Source organism: Macaca nemestrina, chromosome 10 (assembly GCF_043159975.1).
Source record: "Macaca nemestrina isolate mMacNem1 chromosome 10, mMacNem.hap1, whole genome shotgun sequence".
NCBI classification, from domain to species: Eukaryota; Metazoa; Chordata; class Mammalia; order Primates; family Cercopithecidae; genus Macaca; species Macaca nemestrina.
Window position 1 is genome coordinate 120,532,936 of NC_092134.1, and position 16,088 is coordinate 120,549,023.

The following is a 16,088-nucleotide window of genomic DNA, read 5'->3' on the forward strand; positions in this document are numbered from 1 at the left end:
CCCACTGGGGACTCTGTGTGGGGGGACTCCAACCCCACATGCTCCTCTGCACTGCCCTAGCAGAGGTTCGCCATGAGGGCCCTGCCCCTACAGCAAACCTCTGCCTGGACATCCAGGCGTTCCATACATCTTCTGAAATCTAGGTAGAGATTCCCTAACCTCAATTCTTGACTTCTATGCACCCGTAGGGTCAATACTATATGGAAGCTGCCGAGGCTTGGGGCTTGCATCCTCTGAAACCACAGCTCGAGCTGTATCTTGGCCCCTTTAGCCACGACTGGAGTGGCTGGGATGCAAGGCACCAAGTTCCAAGGGTGTGCACAGCAGGAGGGCCCTGGACCTGGCCCTGGAAATCATTTTTCCTTCCTAAGACTCAGGGCCTGGGATGGGAGGGGCTGCTGTGAAGGTCTCTGGCAAGCCCTGAAGATATTTTCCCCATCATCTTGGTGATTAGCATTTGACTTCTTGTTACTTATGTAAATTTCTTCAGCTGGCAAGAATTTCTCCCCAGAAAATGGGTTTTTCTTTTCTACTGCATTGTCAGGCTGCAAGTTTTCCAAACTTTTATGCTCTGTCACCTCTTGAATGCTTTGCTGCTTAGAAATTGTTTCCATCAGATACCCTATCTCTCTCAAGTTCAAAATTCTCTAGGGCAGGGGCAAAAAACCACCAGTTTCTTTGCTAAAGCATAGCGAGAGTCACCTTTGCTCTAGTTCCCAAGAAGTTCCTCATCTCCATATGAGACCACCTCAGCCTGCACTTCATTGTCCAAATCACTATCAGTGTTTTGATCAAAGCCATTCAACAAGTCTCTAGGAAGTTCCAAACTTTCCAACATTTTCCTGTCTCCCAAGCCGTGCAAGTCTCTAGGAATTTCCAAACATTCTCACATTTTCCTGTTTTCTCTTCAACCCTCCTAACTATCCAACCTCTGCCTGTTACCCATTTCCAAAGTTGCTTCCACATTTTTCCATATTTTTAGTTATCTTTACGGCAGCGCCCCACTAATCTTGGTACCGATTTACTGCTTTAGTCCATTTTCATACTGCTGTGAAGAAATATCTGAGACTGGGTAATTTATAAAGAAAAAGAGATTTAATGAACTCACAGTTCCACATGGCTGGGGAGGCCACACAATCATGGCAGGTGAAGGAGAAGGAAACACACGTCTTACATGGCAAAAGGCAAGAGAGAAGTACAGGGGAATTGCCCTTTATAAAACCATCAGATCTCGTGAGACTTATCCCCTATCATGAGAACAGCATGAGAATAACCCACCACCATGATTCAATTACCTCCCACAGGGTCCTTCCCGCAATATGTGGAGATTAGGGGAGCTACAATTCAAGATGAGATTTTGCTGGGGACACAGTCAAACCTTATCACTAGGTATTGTTATATGCTAAGGGTTTTTTATACATTATTTCATCCTCATATCTTTGCAAGGCAGATTTTTAAAAATATGTAAATAAGAAAGTTGAAGCAAAAGAAGTCAAGATATGTATACAAAGTTTTAAAAAACAGCCAGTATCCTAACAAATGTTTGCCTGATTCAAAAAATCCTGTCTTTCCCACTGCACCAATGACTCTACTGTAGTATCTTTCACTGTCCTATTGATTTTTTGCTCTTCAGCATCACAGCAAGACATTCTTTAAATTTTAAATTTTACTTTAATATGAAAGTTGAAAACACTTAGACAATATCTCTTGGTATAGCCAGATAATAATCATAAACTTAAAATCAAATAAAGCTCTGAAAACTGAGTTTGAATATCTGGGTACTCCAAGGGCTTGGTTCTGGTTCATATCCTCTTTTATTTTCCAGTGGCTTTTCTGCAGGAGGGGTTCCAGAAAAATATGGTTTCTAAGCACCTCATAAGGATCAAATATTGTTTTCAGAAGGCTGATGAAGCTTCAGAAAAACAAATGTTTCTGTTGTCTTGCTCCTTTCCCTGTCTTGTCGTGCCAGCCTCCTCTACCCATCCTCCAGGTTAACATATTAGGATTTCAAAACCAGAGTGAAATAGATGCTTTAAATCCTTATCACACCCAGACGTGTGAAGAAAAGTGATTGCAAATGTATATGGCTCTCAAAGCCCAACCAGAGACATTGTACGGTAACGGGACTCCTTCATGCCCTTCTCTTTTGCTCTTCTTCCGTTTTGCTTTCCTTGCACTTTACCCCTACCATTCCTCTACCAATGTTCTTGCTGAAGGTACCTATCCTGTTCTCTTAGGGCTTTGTTCTTAACCAGCTGTTAGCTAACTTCAACTCTTATTTGATATTGATGAGAGTTTTTATTTCAAGAAGGATTTGTCTTTTAATGAGAGATTCTTTGACTAAAAAGCACTTATTATGCACAAGAATGAGTTTCACATTATAGAAATTTATGGAGTAAATTCTGGACAGAGTTTCTGCTCAAGATCTGTTGCTTGATCAGGTTATTTACCAAAGTGGAGGCATGGAGTCTATACAAAGAAGTGAATGATCAGAAAACAGAACAGAGTTTTATAACAGTTATAGCTGTATGTGGGACCACAGCCTCTTAGCTTTCATGTAAGCTTTTACTAAATTTTCAGCATTTCAGTTCCAGAGGTTTTGTATTTATATATTTATGTGATAATCAGGGCATTATGTCCATGAAGGTAAAAAAGGTTTTTTGTTTTTTTGTTTTTTTGTTTTTTGGTTTTTTTAGTTTTCTTCATTTTATTTTATTTTCTTATTTTTTTTCATTATACTTTAAGTTCTAGGGTACTTGTGCACACCGTGCAGGTTTGTTACATATGTATACATGTGTCATTTACATTAGGTATATCTCCTAATGCTATCCCTCCCCCATCCCTCTGCCCTACGACAGGTCCTAGTGTGTGATGTGCCCCTTCCTGTGTCCAAGTGTTCTCATTGTTTAAAAAAATCTAAGTGGACACTTTTTTGATATATTTCATTTTTCTTTTTATAATGCCTATCCATGATTTCAATTTTTAAAGTGTTTATTAATGCAGTTTGTTATCTATGTGGTAAGATTTCTCACTACTTAAATTATATCGTTTTAGAATTTTAGAATTTCTTCCTGCTCTTCTAATCTACTTACAACCCTGATAAACTTACCAGATATGCTGTTTCTATATTGTCTGCGATATCCTTTCAAGGGTTTGTGTGCCACTTCTTACTGATGTAACCTTTGTTCTAAATAGCATAAGGAATGTTCCCACAGAGAAGCGGTGGATTTTCAGAACCAGTATCTTTATGGTTCTTTAAAAATTTTGTAATTCTAGATGTGGTTGTGCAGTACAAGTTTCTTTGTGTCATTTTGTTATTTGAGCAGAGAAGGTATCTACTTATGCAAATTTTATTTAGGATTTGGGGAGATTAATTTCATTATTCTGTTTCCCTTTTTGTTCATCTTTGAACCTTTCTCTGCATTGTTTTGTACCCGCTTTTGTGACTGACTTATTTTCTTCTCTGTCTCTTTTAAAATTCTTAATAAAATTAATTTAAAAAGTACCCACTGTAATACCATACCATTCTTTGGTTTGTGTAGTTATCATTGTTAATTCAGTTATCACTGATTGGACTTTAAAGATATAACAGATACTTCGCATATTTTATTTCTAATCTTCAAGAAAACTATGCAAGATAGATATTACTATCCCTGTTTTACAAAGGAAGTATAAGATGCCACACTCTATCAACTTAATCACACTGTATTAAATTATAAATCTATATTAAAATAATTTGTTTTTTCGTTATTCATAGAGTAAATGTAGTCAACCAATATGTATTGAGCATCTGTTATAGGCAAGTAATGGGCTTAAATGTTGTGGCAATTACAGAGATGACTCATACATCCTTGACCTCAGTTAGTCACAGGTTCTACCTGTGAATTTCTTCAAGGTGGTCTCAAAATCCCAACCACTAATATCACATCAAGTATAAAAATAAGCTAACTAAACATGTTCAGTCACTGAGTGAACGTCTGTAAATTCAGAACCTGTATTTATATAGACTCTTACCTGTGTAAGACTCTTATCTATGTATGACTGAAAGAATCATGACGGGCTCTACGGACAGTGTGGTCTTTGAGCAGAACCAGGGTACAGTGTAGATCCCAGAGGTGAGGAAAGGATATTTCAAGGGAGTAAGTTGTATAAGCAAGAACGTGGAGGCAGGTGAGTGTGGGGTATGGGATGGTTAATGCATAAGGGAAGCAGTAATGAGGCAGATGAAAATATAGACCAAAGTTCCTTTGGAAGGACATTAAGGGACCAGCTACAGGATGTGGATCTATTTAGTCGGTAAAGGTTTTATTGAACCATAAAAGAAAATTTTCTTAGTTGTATACAGAACAAAGAAAATAGAACAATCCCATTTGGATTTTAGAAGAAAAAAAAGATGTGCTACCAGCAATCTTTCAGTGTTGGAAATATTTAATAAGTGTATTGATTTTTTTTTAACTTTCTTCCAGTTAAAACCTTAAAACACAAAATAAAACAAAACAAAAGTATTCCATAATGGGTAGGGTAAAGATTGTTATTCTCAATGTCAGACAAGGTGATAACTATTTTAGTCTCATTCTTCTTTTGCCTGACCTATTTGTCCAGTTTCAAGACAAACTGATTTGGCACGGTCTGACATTCAATAAAACAGTGCAAAGTGGGAGTAAAAGAAAAATATTTTTATTTGGACATGATGTAGAGAAATTTTCTGGACTTCTGAGTCAATATACCTGCGTTTCAATCCTGAATCCACCCTTACTATGTGATCTTAGATAAGTTAGCTTCCTCTCCTTTCTCCTTTCCTTTTTTTTTTTTTCTTTTTTGACAGAGTTTCCTCTGCCGCCCAGGCTGGAGTGTAGTGGTGCTATCTTGGCTCACTGCAATCTCTGCCTCCTGGGTTCAAGCGATTCTCCCACCTCAGCCTCCCGAGTACTTGGGATTACAGGTTTCCGCCATCAAGCCCGGCTAATTTTTGTATTTTTGTAGAGACGGGGTTTCACCATGTTGTCCAGGCTTGTCTTGAACTCCTGACCTCGTGATCCGCCCACCTCGGACTCCCAAAGTGCTGGGATTACAGGCGTGAACCACTGCACCAGCCATTTTCTTTCTTAAAAATTTATTATTGGCCAGGTGTGATGGCTCAGGCCTGTAATCCCAGCACTTTGGGGGACCAAGGCGGGTGGATTATGAGGTCAGGAAATCGAGACCATCCTGGCTAACACTGTGAAACCCCGTCTCTACTAAAAATACAAAAAACTAGCCGGGCGAGGTGGCGGGCGCCTGTAGTCCCGGCTACTCGAGAGGCTGAGGCAGGAGAATGGCGTGAACCCAGGAGGCGGAGCTTGAGGTTAGCCGAGATGGCGCCACTGTGCTTCAGCCTGGGCAACAGCGAGACTCCGTCTCAAAAGAAAAAAAAAATTTAGGCCGGGCACAGTGGCTCACGCCTGTAATCCCAGCACTTTGGGAGGCCGAGATGGGGCAGATCACGAGGTCGGGAGATCGAGATCACCCTGGCTAACACGGTGAAACCCTGCTCTACTGAAAATACAAAAATTAACCGGGCGAGGTGGCGGGCCCCTGTAGTCCCAGCTACTCGGGAGGCTGAGGCAGGAGAATGGCGCGAACCCCGGAGGCGGAGCTTGCAGTGAGTGGAGATCGCACCACTGCACTCCAGCCTGGTCGACAGAGCAAGACTCCGTCTCAAAAAAAAAAAAAAAAAAAAGAAAAAGAAAAAAAAAATTTATTTTCATTTCTTTATTTCAATAGCTTTTGGGATACAAGTGGTTTTTGGTTACACGGATGAATTATATAGTGGTGAATTCTAATATTTTAGTGTACCTGCCACCCAAGAAGTGTGCATTATATCTAATGTATAGTTCTTTATTCCTGGCCCCCTCTCATCCTCCCCCCTTCTGAATCTCTAAAGTCCATTATATCACTCTGTATGCCTTTGCATAACTCATAGCTATAGCTTAGCTCCCCCTTAAAAGTGAGAACATACAGTTTTTGGTTTTCCACTCCTGTGTTACTTTGCTTAGAATAATGGTCTCTAGCTCCACCCCAGTTGCTGCAAAAGACATTATTTCATTCCTTTTAATGGCTGAGTAGTATCCCATAGTGGGTAAATACCGTATCTTCTTTACCCTTTCATTAGTTGATGGGCACTTAAGTTGGCTTCACACCTTTGCAATTGTGAATTGTGCTGCTATAAACATACGTGTGCAAGTGTGTTTTTCATAAAATGACCTCTGTTCCTTTGGTTAGATACTCAGTACTAGGATTACTGTGTCAAATGGTAGACCTACTTTTAGCTCTTTAAGGAATCTCCTTACTCTTTTCCATAGAGATTGTACTAATTTACATTCTCACTAGCATTGTGTAAGCATTCCCTTTTCCCCACATTTACACACTATCTATTGTTTTTCTACTTTTTTCTTTTTTCTTTTTTTTTTCTTTTGAGACAGAGTTTTGCTCTGTTGCCAGGCTGGAGTGCAGTGGCACGATCTCAACTCACTGAAACATCTGCCCCCTGGGTTCAAGTGATTCCCTTGCCTCAGCCTCCCAAGTAGCTGCGACTACAAGCACGCGTTACCATGCCCGGCTAATTTTTTGTATTTTAGTAGGAATGGGGTTTCACCGTGTTGGCCAGGATGGTCTCCATCTCCTGACCTCATGGTCCACCTGCCTCAGCCTCCCAAAGTGCTGGGACTACAGGTGTGAGCCACCACACCCGCCTGTTTTCTGACTTTTTAATAATGGACATTCTTGCAGGAGGAAGGTGGTGTCTCATTGTGGTTTTGATTTGCATTTCCCTGATAATTAGCGATGTTGAGCATTTTTTTCATGTTTGTTGGCCATTTGTATATCTTTTTTAAAGTAAATGTCTGTTCATGTGCTTTGCCCACTTGTCAATGGGATTATTTATTTTTTTCTTGGTGATTTGTTCGAGTTCCTTTTAGATTCTGGATACTAGTTCTTTATCGGATGTGTAGTTTGCAAATATATTCTCCAATTCTGTGGGTTGTCTGTTTACTCTGTTTATTATTTCTCTTGCTGTGCAGAAGCTTTTTAGTTTAATTACTTACATCCCATTTATATATTTTTGTTTTTGTTGCATTTATTTTTGGGGTCATATACCAGTTAAACTCTGCCATTTTGTCTCTTAGTGTATATACTTGAGCCTACTTACCCAGCTTCTGAGATCTTATCTGGAAGCTGCTGATAATCAGTTTCAGGTGTTTTCTATCTATTGGGAGTCTACCTTTCCCTGGTGCTGGCTGCCACCAGTTATTATTTCAGAGAGACAATTTGACAACCCCCTGACCATCAGCTGACGGTCGCCTGATAATTCTTGGTTGAGCGTTGGGCGAATGGGGACATAGATGGGTGTGGGTAGGGTTGGGGAACCCTCTCGTCACTGCTCATGCTTGCCTAGCTACCCATTCTAGCACTTGGAAGCCTAACTCACTCAGGTTACTCAAGGGTACCTATGATTTCATGTACACACTGAGAAAGGTTAAGATAAACGTAGTCACCAAAATTTTACTGTTGGTACCTCTAATTACAGTAATTTAGTTATTCTCATTATTTTTTTCCAAAGTAGTTGTGTGAAACCAGAGAATACACTCAGTAAGCTCCCTGGCAGTAAGGCATTCTCAACCTTAATGTATTTGATTCCTTACTGAGCTGCAAATACCAACCTAACTAAGGAAATAATGCTGAATTTGTCTAAATGCTTCACTTTCATAAGAAATTGAATGAATAAACTTTAGAATAAAATCTACAATTAATATCTGATGTATCCACATAGTAATCTTTGTGTTATAGAGTGTTATGGAGTCACTCAAACTATATTTTAATCCCTAGCACCAGAGGTTGTTGGGTTACTATTCATAAGTCCTCTTGTTTAATTCCTGGGAATTGTATGCTACCATAGCCAATGTCCTTGAACATCATATGCGCTCATTAAAATTGTGTTAACACGGGCTGGGTGCGGTGGTTCACTCCTGTAATCCCAGCACTTTGGGAGGCCGAGGCGGGTGGATCACCTGAGGTTGGGCGTTCAAGACCAGCCTGACCAACATGGAGAAACCCCATCTCTACTAAAAATACAGAATTAGCCAGGCATGGTGGCGCATGCCTGTAATCCCAACTACTCGGGAGGCTGAGGCAGGAGAATAGCTTGAACCCGGGAGGCGGAGGTTGCAGTGAGCTGAGATCGCACCATTGCACTCCAGCCTGGGCAAAAAGAGTGAAACTTCGTCTCAAAAAAAAAAAAAAAATGTTGTTAACACTAGAAAGAGAGATGGGGGAGTTGAAATAAATTATAATGTTAAATGACAAACACATATATGTAATATTTATAAACCTAAATATAATGTTGATATTATAAATTATGGCATATTATAAATTACATATTATGTTATATATATTTATATTATATATAGATGGGATATACAATAAAACTGTAGACTATTGTGGGAAATTTTTCAAATAAGTTTGAGAGATTATAATTTAATTATACCTTATTCAATTTGAAATACTGGGTTTGAGTCCACTTTGAAAGAAGGACCAATAATTGAACATCACAAATATAAATCTATATATTCATCTATTTATTTCAATATGTAATTCATGACATAAAATGTATTATAAATATATTTGTCTGCCTCTATACACTCATGACCACTACCACTTACCACCACCAATGAAAGCCTCTACAATTTGGTAATCTAAGACACACTTCATATAGGGAAATTTTAACATAGAAAGGTAAGTCAATGAGTCAAATTTCCACTTAGATTGAAATGCTTACTTTTCCTATTTTTTTGAAAGTACAAGTTGAGTGCCTTTAGAAATGGCATAACGCAGCATGATGGCAGTTTATCTGAATTAATGCTACTTCCATAGGTTCCTAACTCAAAGTCAGGGAAAAGCAGATATTCTATGTGGGGAAAAGAAAGAGAGATCAGACTGTTACTGTGTCTATATAGAAAGAAGTAGACGTAAGAGACTCCATTTTGTTCTGTATTTGAGATGCTGTTAATCTGTGACCCTACCCCCAACCCTGTCCTTGCAAGAGACATGTGCTGTGGTGACTCAAGGTTTAACTAATTTAGGACTGTGCAGGGTGTGCTTTGTTAAACAAGTGCCTGAAGGCAGCATGCTTGTTAAAAGTCATTACCACTCTCTTAATCTCAAGTACCCAGGGATACATACACTGCGGAAGTTTGCAGGGACGTCTGCCTAGGAGAGCTAGGTATTGTCCAAGGTTTCTCCCCATGTGATAGTCTGAAATATGGCCTCATGGGAAGGGAAAGACCTGATCGTCCCCCAGCCTGACACTCGTGAAGGGTCTGTGCTGAGGAGGATTAGTATAAGAGGAAAGAAGGCCTCTGGGCAGTTGAGATAGAGAAAAGCATCTGTCTCCTGCCTGTCCCTGGGCAATGGAACGTCTCAGTGTAAAACCCGATTGTATGTTCTATTTACTGAGATAGGAGAAAACCGCCTTAGGGCTGAAGGTGGGGCATGCTAGTGGCAATGCTGCTCTTTATGCACTAAAAAGGTTTATGGAGTTGTTTGCATATGCATATCAAGGCACAGCACTTTTCCTTAAACTCATTCATATCACAGAGATCTTTATTCATATGTCTTTCTGCTGACCTTCTCCCTACTATGATCCTATTGTCCTGCCACTTCCCCTTTTCCGAGATGGTAAAGATAATGATCAATAAATACTGAGGGAACTCAGAGACCGGTGCCGGCGTGGGTCCTCTGTATGCTGAGCGCCAGTCCCCTGGGCCCACTTTTTCTTTCTCTATACTTTGTCTCTGTGTCTCATTTCTTCTCTCAAGTCTCTCGCTCCACCTAAGGAGAAATGCCCACAGGTGTGGAGGGGCAGGCCACCCCTTCATTCTATAAGAATCTGACTCAAAGCAAAGCATTTCATCTCCTGTCCAACATTGCAGCTGCTATCAAAAAAAGTGTATCATACACATAAACCTCTGCCAGAAATGTCCAATTTATTAAACAAAGGAAATAATTCCTATACAGCAAATAGTTTCCAGACGTCTGTGGTCTTTTAACTGAAGACACGATTAATAGAACACAAGTTGTTTTGCAATACCCTGCATAAAAACACGATTGAGGTTTGCTGAAAGCCACTTAAACAGAATAAAGGGCATATACATTTAACAGAAGCTCACTGCTGCTAACACACAATGAAACTCTCATGGATACAAAGTGGTTTTATATTTTTAAATAGCCTCTTAGAACCAGCAAGCACAACAAACAATGGACTTTAAAAAATATTTTGACTGAGTCAGGAGCAGGATTTTCTTTGTTTTTAAAACAGCATCCTATCATTTCAGAAATCTACTGCAAAAAGGAATTGCTTAACACGGGTACTTACATTTACTAATTTACTTAACAGGGGTACTTACAATTACTAATTTTTTTTCTTTCTTTCTTTCTTTTTTTTAATTTGAGACGGAGTCTTGCCCTGTCGCCTAGGCTGGAGTGCAGTGGCGCAGTCTCGGCTCACTGCAACCTCCCCCTCCTGGGTTCAAGTGATTCTCCTACCTCAGCCTCCTGAAGAGCTGGGATTACAGGCATGTGCCACCACGCCCAGCCGAGTTTTGTATTTTTAGTAGAGACAGGGTTTCATCATGTTGGTCAGGCTGGTGTCGAACTCCTGACCTCGTGATCTGCCCACCTCGGCCTCCCAAAGTGCTGGGATTACAGGTGTGAACCACCACGCCCGGCCCAATTACTGATTTTCTAATGTTAAGAATAATAACTTTATTATTAGCTGTTTACAATTTACTAAGGTTCAAACTACTGTTTTCTCCTTTGTTCTTAAACCTGTGCCACTGAGATATAGGTCCCAAAATGATTTTTTTATGCTTTAAAATAAATATCTATAGTAAAAGCATTTCACTTTAAAAGATACCATATTTTTATTACGGGACCTTAGTACTGTATATAAAACAATCTTTTGACAATGTATATGTCCTGGCAACAAACATCAGATACACAGACCATATATTCACACTGGAAATGAAAAAGGCAGTGTTAAATTATACAGGAAATCTCTAGAACATAAAACAATAACTATAGAGTTACATCGTCCTCTAAAGGGGCAAGTAATTCAGTGGCTCTCTCTTTAAAACCTCTACTGCATTCCTCTTGCCATATGTATCGGATCCCACGTTGGTAGATGAGAGAATGGTACCAAAGTTGTTGCTGGAACGAACTAAAAAATTTGCCAGGCGCTGCGTTGCACACGTGGCAGTGTTGCATTTCCGCTTTTCCACCTGATGACTGGTGACATGGAACAAATGTGAAAAGTTAGAGCCTTACTATTTTAGTTGGATCCAGCCACGTGACGTCAAATATCTCGTATTGATGAAAACTAAAGAAACAATTTTCACAAAAGTAACTCAGGTTTGCAAACACCTAGATGACTGAGTTGGTTTTTTTGTTTGTTTGTTTGTTTTTGTTTTTGTTTTTGTTTTTTTTGAGACAGAGTCTTGCTCTGTCGCCCAGGCTGGAGTGCAGTGGCGCGATCTCGGCTCACTGCAAGCTCTGCCTCCTGGGTTCACGCCATTCTCCTGCCTCAGCCTCCCGAATAGCCGGGATTACAGGCGCCCGCCACCACACCTGGCTAATTTTTTGTATTTTTAGTAGAGACAGGGTTTCACCGTGTTAGCCAGGATGGTCTCGATCTCCTGACCTCGTGATCCGCCTGCCTCGGCCTCCGAAAGTGCTGGGATTACAGGCGTGAGCCACTATGCCCGGCCTAAATTGCTTTTCTAAAAAAGACTTTTCACCTAAATATACTATTCAGCATATATAAGATTCTATCTAAAGCAATCTTTAGGATGGAAAAAGATGTGTAAAATGGTTAATAAAAGGCATTACCTCCCTGGTTTCAGGCATTTTTTTCTCATTGACTACCTGGACAGGTAACATACCAGCTAGTAACAAACATTAAAGTTGTTGACCACTTACAGGCACATATACACATGGAAATTCTTGACTTTAAGAGAGTTTAAACAGAGATGACAATAAGCCAAAGTATAACTCTTAAATTGCCTCTCTTTTAAATTGTAGCTCCAGAGTTTTAAAAATGGCTTTAAAGTGCTTCCCTGCTCTCAGCTCTTAACATTCACCTGTGGAAAGTATGTGAGCTCCTGTAGGGAGATCCTAGTGATTACATCTTGGCATCTATGTAATTACATTTTTAACTATCCTTTGATTACCTGCCAGGCAGATATTTACAAGGGAGTGTAAAAAAGTTGGTGGGAAAGTATGTGATCCTTTTATCCTATTTCATACATTTACAAATTGAAAAAATCTCTAATGAGATGATTAAATTTTATGAGGAAAATTACACTGAATAATATTAGTTTTATTTTTGAAAAGAATTTAAAATTTGACACATTTTCCACATATATTTTCCTAACTTTCTGTGAGATACGTAGAATAGTACATGATTTAACATCTCAGCATGATAAATCATACACCTTTTAACAAATGTTCAAACATACTCATTTCAGGCAACACATTAAAAAGCAATTTGAAGACTGTTTTACAAGATTTCTAATAATTCAAAGTTAAAGATTGTTAGACTAACACCAAAATCATTTAATAATAAGTAATATTATATTACATATTACCCTATTTCTAAGAGAAGTTTCTCTCATAATAAACAAACAAGCATCTATAAAATCATAATGGACTGGGTTCTGTGGCTCACTCTTATAATCCCAGAATTTTGGAAGACTGAGGCAGGAGGAAAGCTTAAGCCCAGGAGTTTGACACCAGCCTGCGCAACATAGGGAGACCCTTTCCCTATAAAATAAAGATAAAACAATTAGCTGTGTATGGTGGCAGGTGCCTGTGGTCCCAACTACTTGGGAGACTGAGGTGGGAGGATCACCTGAGCCCAGAAAGTCAAGGCTACAGTGAGCCATGATTGTACCACTGTACTCCGGCAGCCTGGGTGACACAGAGATCCTGTCTCAAAATAAAATTTTAAAAAAGAGGGTAAATGTGCTGAGTAAATTTCCATATCTATTGAAAGAAAGTATCAAGATATAAACAGATATAGTAGGAAATACTACTGATTTTCCTATCATCATTCAGTTATTCTGCTTATCAGAAACTTCATGTCATTTTAAAAGTTATTTTTATCCAATAAAAATCAAATAGAAAATTAGAGTCAGTTCTGAGAAGAACACCCTGTAAACTAAATAAGTCTTGAAATGACAAAAAACATGATTCTTGCTATTTATTATACATAGGTGCTGTAGAAATCTTTGCATACTGCTATGGGCTTCCAAGAAAAACGATCTCAAAGGAAAACAAAGACAAGATGATGATCATTCTAATGGGAAGAGTTCTAATATGACAATGCACACTCTTTACAAAGGTAAACTTAATTCTTCTTGGTGTTAAAGAGTGTGTAAGTTCAGTCCCATAAGACTGTATGGAGCAAAACTGATTTAGGCACAAACAAATCCTCACTATATTATTTATGACTTATGCACAGATTTGAACTTAGTAATCCTTTAAATTAATGGAGAATTACAGTATTAAAGTTTCAGTTTGAAAATTGTAACTACTCTTAAACGTTTTACGTGACATAATTTTTAGACTTCCTTAATTACCATTTAAATGTCAGGAAACCTTTCATACAAAGACTTCCCAGGAAATCCTGACGTATATGCTCCCTATTGAAAGTAATTTTAAAAAGTATTAAGTTTATAGCAGCTTAGAAGTAATATGTATGAACATTAACTTTTTATAAATCTGTTTCACTCACAGAATAGCTAGCTAACAATATAGAATAAATCCCCCAACAGCAAATGACTTTTTAACTAGTTATTTTATGTTTCATTTCTTAAAAACATTAATTTGCTCCTGATTATTTCTATACATTTCCATTTCCACAAGATGTAAAAGTTTTGAATATTTCCAGAGACATTTGAGGAAAATAAAAATCTAAGTAAATATACAAAAAGAATTACACTTGGTACAAAAATATATGCTTTACTTAAGTTCCTCTGGTTTGTTTCAGTATCAGGTTAATATAGGAGAAATTACTACCTTTTGATTTTTTTTCTGCTTCATGTTCTGGCTTTGCCCCTCTAAGTTCCAACCATATTTCTCTTGGAAATATGCTGGAAACTAAATATGTAACTGGAATTATCCATTCTTGTCTGTCAGAAGTTCCATCAAAGATATTTATTTGCCACTGGTGTTATTCTTTAAAGAACACAGAATTCAAGCAACAATGGAATAACTGAAGGTACTGTTCTTAAGCATGATATAGTCAGAAATTTAAGGCTGTTAGTCATTTGACAGTATTTAATTCTAATTTTCCCACACTTTACAGAAGAAATAGGATCTTAAAGTTACCAACCTTTGAATGGGTGTAGCTTTCAGATGGTTTAATGCAACAGAGAGCACGATGAGAAATACTTGCAGCTTCAGAATGCACATTGCTTCTCAAATTTTCTGCAAAGAATAATCCAGCACTGAAATCAAGAGATTTCTTACAGTTCTAATTGATGTAATTTTAAATTAGAGCCTAGTTTTTAAAAGAAACATCTTTTTAAAACATAATTTACAAGGATCAAAATTTTTATTGATTTAGTCCCTAATACTGTCTACTTTTCAAGTAATTTTGAGATTTTTACTTTCCCAATTTCCTTATCTAAACAATCTGAACATTTATATTGTAATATGTTCTCCCTTTAGCCTTCTTTGAAATAAACCATGAATTTAACACCAAGTGTACATTTTTCTAAATAAATAAAACTTTCCCAGAAATAGGAAATTCTTTACCTTTTAATGTTTCAACGTCAGCAATATCAGCAAATGCCTCTGACAGAAAGAAAGCTTCAAGAAAAGAGCCCAAGCTTGTATCCACTGGAATATTTACCCCCTCATTTGCTAACTAGTAATCTAGCTCTTATATACCCCTCACACTTTTCACAGCTCTGACATCAGGCAGCTCAGAGAGCCTTGTCATTAATTTCCATCCCTATAGATAGAAAGTACCTCACAGACAGCAGAAGCAGATGGGTCGTTATTACATTAACTCATTAGCAAATATTAACGTAGCAAATACAGAGTGTCCTTGTGCAGTTAATGGTGTGTCATACACAGCCGAAGTTTGAATTTGCCATCTTTGTAAGATACAAGTGAATTTTCAAGAAGTAAGTGTATCTTATGGTAAGGAACTGATAGAAGGTGGCAAGGGTAACAACAAATGTGCATATATGCAAATAAAGAAATCACAGACTTTTGGTATATCTAAACCCAAGTGACCTCAATGGCTGAATCCTATGAAGCTTCAGAAATAAATGGAGATATTAGGGGAAGGTGTATAAAAAGGGCATAAAAGAGAAATCAAAAGTCATTTACAATGAAGTGAGGGGAGATTTAAAAGCATAAGAGTAATGGAAGACCTACTCCGTGGTAGGGATTATTCTAGGTACCAGAGATATGACAGGGAACAAAACAAGATTAGAATGAACAACTGCTACATAACCAAATGAATAAAAAAAATTCATTTGTTGGCACTTACATAGAGATCCATAAGTATATGTAGTCAAGTAGTTTTTGGATGACTTTTTCCATTCATTCTTACACAGAAATTTGCAATTATTTTGAAAGAACAGATTTGTTTCCCTGTAGCTTCATGAGAACATTATGAATGGCTTGACTCAGTACTTTGTACTTTGTCTTTTAAAATGACTTAGTTTTTAAATCTTTCTCCAAATTGCTCTTTTTTTTTTTTTTTTTTTTTGTATTTCTTTCTCTCTTTCTTTTTTTTTTGAGACAGAGTTTCCCTCTTTGTTGCCCAGGCTGGAGTGCAAAGGTACGATCTCAGCTCACCGTAACCTCCATCTCCCGGGTTCAAGTGATTCTCCTGCCTCAGCCTACAGAGTAGCTGGGATTACAGGCATGCTCCACCGTGCCCGGCTAATTTTGTATTTTTAGTGGAGACGGGGTTTCTCCATGTTGGTCAGGCTGGTCTCGAACTCCCGACCTCAGGTGATCTACCCGCTTCGGCCTCC

General features: G+C 38.4%; 2 protein-coding genes across 13 annotated transcripts in view; one reads left to right on the forward strand and one right to left on the reverse strand.

Annotated features, from left to right (window-relative positions):
• LOC105469869 (solute carrier organic anion transporter family member 1A2) overlaps nt 1–16,088 on the forward strand; it is a 164,115-nt gene that overhangs the window by 39,416 nt on the left and 108,611 nt on the right. The window contains exon 1 of one of the 12 annotated variants that reach the window (XM_071072092.1): nt 13,263–13,432. The exons of the other annotated variants lie outside the window; for them this stretch is intronic. The gene's annotated coding sequence lies outside the window, so the exon portion shown is untranslated. Of the gene's footprint in view, nt 1–13,262; nt 13,433–16,088 lie in introns of those variants that run through there. 12 annotated transcript variants of the gene reach the window in all.
• Nucleotides 11,130–14,505, reverse strand: IAP (islet amyloid polypeptide). The gene is made up of 2 exons (XM_024789139.2): nt 14,426–14,505; nt 11,130–11,319 (listed from the first exon to the last, which is right to left on the reverse strand). Exons 1-2 carry the CDS (start codon nt 14,503–14,505, stop codon nt 11,130–11,132), a joined length of 270 nt encoding a protein of 89 aa, XP_024644907.2.

Coding starts and splice junctions, on each gene's coding strand:
- IAP (XM_024789139.2), bottom strand. CDS start 14,505: ATGTGCATTCTGAAGCTGCAAGTATTTCTCATCGTGCTCTCTGTTGCA. Junction 11,320..14,425: donor AAAGCTACACCCATTCAAAG/GTTGGTAACTTT, acceptor CCATGTCACCAG/TCATCAGGTGGAAAAGCGGA.